Below are 3410 nucleotides of genomic sequence, written 5' to 3' on the forward strand. Positions count from 1 at the left end.
CAGGTAGTTTGGACTTTGGATCAATATTTAAGTGATGGCAAATAATCTTAGGGTCGATCCCTATCATATCCCCATTTCTCCAGGCGAATTGATCCTGGTTCACTTTCAAAAAGCTTATTAAGTGCTATTTGAGCTGCTCGTACAGGTTCTTCCCAATGTACACGCATTTTGTGGGATTTCCTGGGTCGAGAATAACCTCTTCCAATTCTTCAATTGGTTTTAGCAGGTTTCTTTCATATTAATCTCGGGATCAAGATCTTCCTCTTTCTTCTCGTTTTCTCCTGCCAAGATCGTCATCACTAATGATCGACCTTTCTATGCTACAACTCTATGCGATAGCAATCGCGAGCCAGCATCTGGTCGCCACGCACTACTCCCATGCCATCTGGTGTTTGGAACTTTAAAGATAGGTGCTTGATCGAACTGACTGCCCCTAGTCCGATCAGTGCTGGACGACCCAACAATATGTTGTAAGTCGAAGGTAGGTCGACAACCTATAAGTCTTGCATAATAGTAGCAGTTAAAGGTGCCTCGCCTAAAGTTAATGCGAGCTCGATTATGCCAAGGCTAGCAATTCTATCCCCGGTGAATCCGCAAAGATTCACCATACAAGGCCTTAACTTAGCATTTTCGAGCCCCATTTTCTTTAGAGTCTCCTTATAAATGATATTTACCGAGCTCCCATTATCTATTAACACTCTCTTGATCCTCTTATTGGCGAGTTGAATGGTTATGACCAATGGATCGACGTGAGGGTATCTCACGTTCTTCTCGTCTTCCTCTGTGAACATAATGGGGGGTTCCTCGGTTTTCACCTTCTTGGAAGGTTCTGGGGCAAAGACCAACTGCTTGTTCTTTATCTCCTTAACATCTCTTCTGAGCGATATTGCTTTCCCCTGCAATATGCAGCCCTGCCGAAATAACCAGGAAGTCCTCTCCTTCCACAGGAATAGGTTGTTACCCCTAGTTGTTTGGGTTATTAGGCTGACGGGGTTGGTTGTATCCCTGGCCCTGTCTTTTCACATATTGTTTAAAATGGCCTCGAGCGATGAGACTCTCTATCTCATCTTTCAATTGGCGACATTCGTCGGTCGTATGCCCAATATCTTTATAGAATTTACAATATTTGTTCGGATCTCTTTTGCTCCTCGAATTCCTCAAAGGCTCGGGTTTGCCGAAGGCTACCTTCTGCTCATGTGCAAGGTAAATTTTTTCCCGAGTTTCATTAAGCTCGGTGTAAATAGTATACACTGGCACGTATTTGTCATGCTTCTTTTGTTTCTTTCTATCCTTCGAAGGTTCCCTAATTCCATCCTTTCTTTTTGGACCAGACGCCCCCGAGTTATCAATTCTCGTGGAAGCAGTCCCTGTTGAAACATTGCTGAGTTTACCTCTTGAGCTTGTTTTCAACAAGTTCATTTCCTTTCGGGCTTCTTCCTTCGGAACAAACACTTGAGCCCTCTCATTGAACTCAATGATGTTTCTTACCGAACATCCTTGAAAATCATCCCACAACTCGCCCTCGGCGGTTAATGGATCAGTGGAGATCCCCGCCTGAAGGGCTATAAGTTGCGTGCTGTCATCCAAGTTTCTAACCCTAGCGACAGCCGTGCTAAAACGGCTTAAGTACGCCTTAAGTGTTTCGTTAGGCTGCTGCTTTATATTGGTTAGCGAGGCCGCTTTGGGTCGCCTATCCCTAGCGGCTTGAAATTGCTTCTTGAAATCCCTAGACAGCTGCTCCCAGGAAATTATTGAATGACGAGTGAACTTGTTAAACCAGCTACTCACTGCTCCGACAAGCGAGGTGGGGAGCAAAATACAGCGTAAATTGTTCATCACGTTACTCTCTCGCATTATCGTGTTAAAGTTATTCAAATGCGAGATCGGATCTGTAGTTCCGTCATAGGACGAGACATGCGAGTTTTTGAATCCCGAAGGAAAATGGGTATTCATAATATCTGGGTGATATGGCTCAAGCTCCTCGTCAGAGTCGTATCCAGATGATTTGCCTAATTCTCCCATTTGATATCTCCTGAACTTGTCCTCCAGCTCGTTTATCTGCAATTGGATTGAATCCTCTTTCTTTGGACCAAGCTATTGGCGAATGTCAGATTTCTTTCGATTCAAGTGCTCTCGCAGATCTGGTTGGGAGTAATTGCTGGCAGATCTCGTCTTACTCATAGACTGCGTCCTACTCATAGACTATGTCTTTAAGTGGCTCGCGAATTTACTTGTTCCTATACTTTCCCAATCATTAGCTCATTGAGTACTTTCTCCTCTTCGAGTTGATCGGCTATGGGTTCTAGATCGCCTCAAAGTCACACTTGCTTCTTCACGCTCTGTTCTTTCCTCCCGAGAGCGGTTTGTTGTATTTTCCTCATCAGGGTATGTACGAGTCCTTGCTCTATGGGTTTGGGAAGAACGTTGGTGATTCCTAGCAGGTGATCTCTGTTCTCCTAGCAAAGTTCCAAGATCCTCCTCATTTTCATGAGGGATTTCTTGTTCATCAGTCTTTGGTTGTCTCCATTCTGGCTATTCATCCTGATTCTCAGGGGGTGTCTCATTTTCCCTGGGTTGTTCTTCCCGAGCCTTTTCCTATCTCTTGGTTCGTGGGCCACGAGGTCTGTCTCGTGGTCTTCTTACTCCAGGTTCATGTTGATTTTTAGTGTTCGTCCCCTGCACCGCCCTGGCCGAAGCTGCCTCTCGTTCTAACTTAGCATTTCGACGTTGCGCCTCTTCCAGACTGCGTCTCAGGCGGCGGATTTTTGTTTCATAAGTTTTTTCTCCCACAGACTAGGCACCTTCACGGTTGAGCTCTTCATCCCTCGTCCCGAGATTCTGACCATTCCCACGCTGAGTTCTCCTCGAGCGCATTGTCCACGTACTAGGACTGTTCCTTGGCGCAGATTGCGCCGGGGTTCGTTAGCCCACCGAGATTTCTCCCAGCAGGTGCGGGCGGGTCCAAGGATCAAGCTCCTCTCGCCCGCCCAAGCTGTTTAAAACGTGTTCACGGGTCGTTCTGCTGTTGCAGGTTTCGACAATGATCCTTCCGCAGGTTCACCTACGGAAACCTTGTTACGACTTCTCCTTCCTCTAAATGATAAGGTTCAGTGGACTTCTCGCTACGTCGCGGGCAGCGAACCTCCCACGTCGCCTCGATCCGAGCACTTCACCGGACCATTCAATCGGTAGAAGCGACGGGCGGTGTGTACAAAGGGCAGGGACGTAGTCAATGCGAGCTGATGACTCGCGCTTACTACGAATTCCTCGTTTTGGGACCCGGGGTGGACGTCGAGCCCTAACTTATTCTTTTCCATCGACTTCGGCCTGCAGAGCCTACATCTGTTCCTGCATGGTTATGTACTGTGCTATAGTAAGCTGGATTATGCCTTTGGAGACTACTACTGGTG

At 46.8% G+C, this 3410-nt stretch overlaps 1 protein-coding gene across 1 annotated transcript; it reads right to left on the reverse strand.

Moving 5' to 3' along the window:
* Positions 1–494: 494 nt before the first annotated feature.
* Positions 495–2022, reverse strand: LOC115695519 (uncharacterized). The gene is made up of 2 exons (XM_030622580.1): positions 1186–2022; positions 495–896 (listed from the first exon to the last, which is right to left on the reverse strand). The coding sequence occupies exons 1-2, from the start codon at positions 2020–2022 to the stop codon at positions 495–497; spliced, it is 1239 nt and encodes a 412-aa protein (XP_030478440.1).
* Between the last annotated feature and the right edge of the window lie 1388 nt (positions 2023–3410).

The sequence above is a fragment of the Cannabis sativa genome, chromosome X, assembly GCF_029168945.1.
Source record: "Cannabis sativa cultivar Pink pepper isolate KNU-18-1 chromosome X, ASM2916894v1, whole genome shotgun sequence".
Classification (NCBI taxonomy): domain Eukaryota; kingdom Viridiplantae; phylum Streptophyta; class Magnoliopsida; order Rosales; family Cannabaceae; genus Cannabis; species Cannabis sativa.

Bases quoted from the DNA above. Each gene is read 5' to 3' on its own strand.
- LOC115695519 (XM_030622580.1), bottom strand. From the start codon at position 2,022: ATGGGAGAATTAGGCAAATCATCTGGATACGACTCTGACGAGGAGCTT. The intron at 897-1,185 runs GTAGCCTTCGGC...TGCATATTGCAG, and splicing joins ACCTTGCACATGAGCAGAAG to GGGAAAGCAATATCGCTCAG.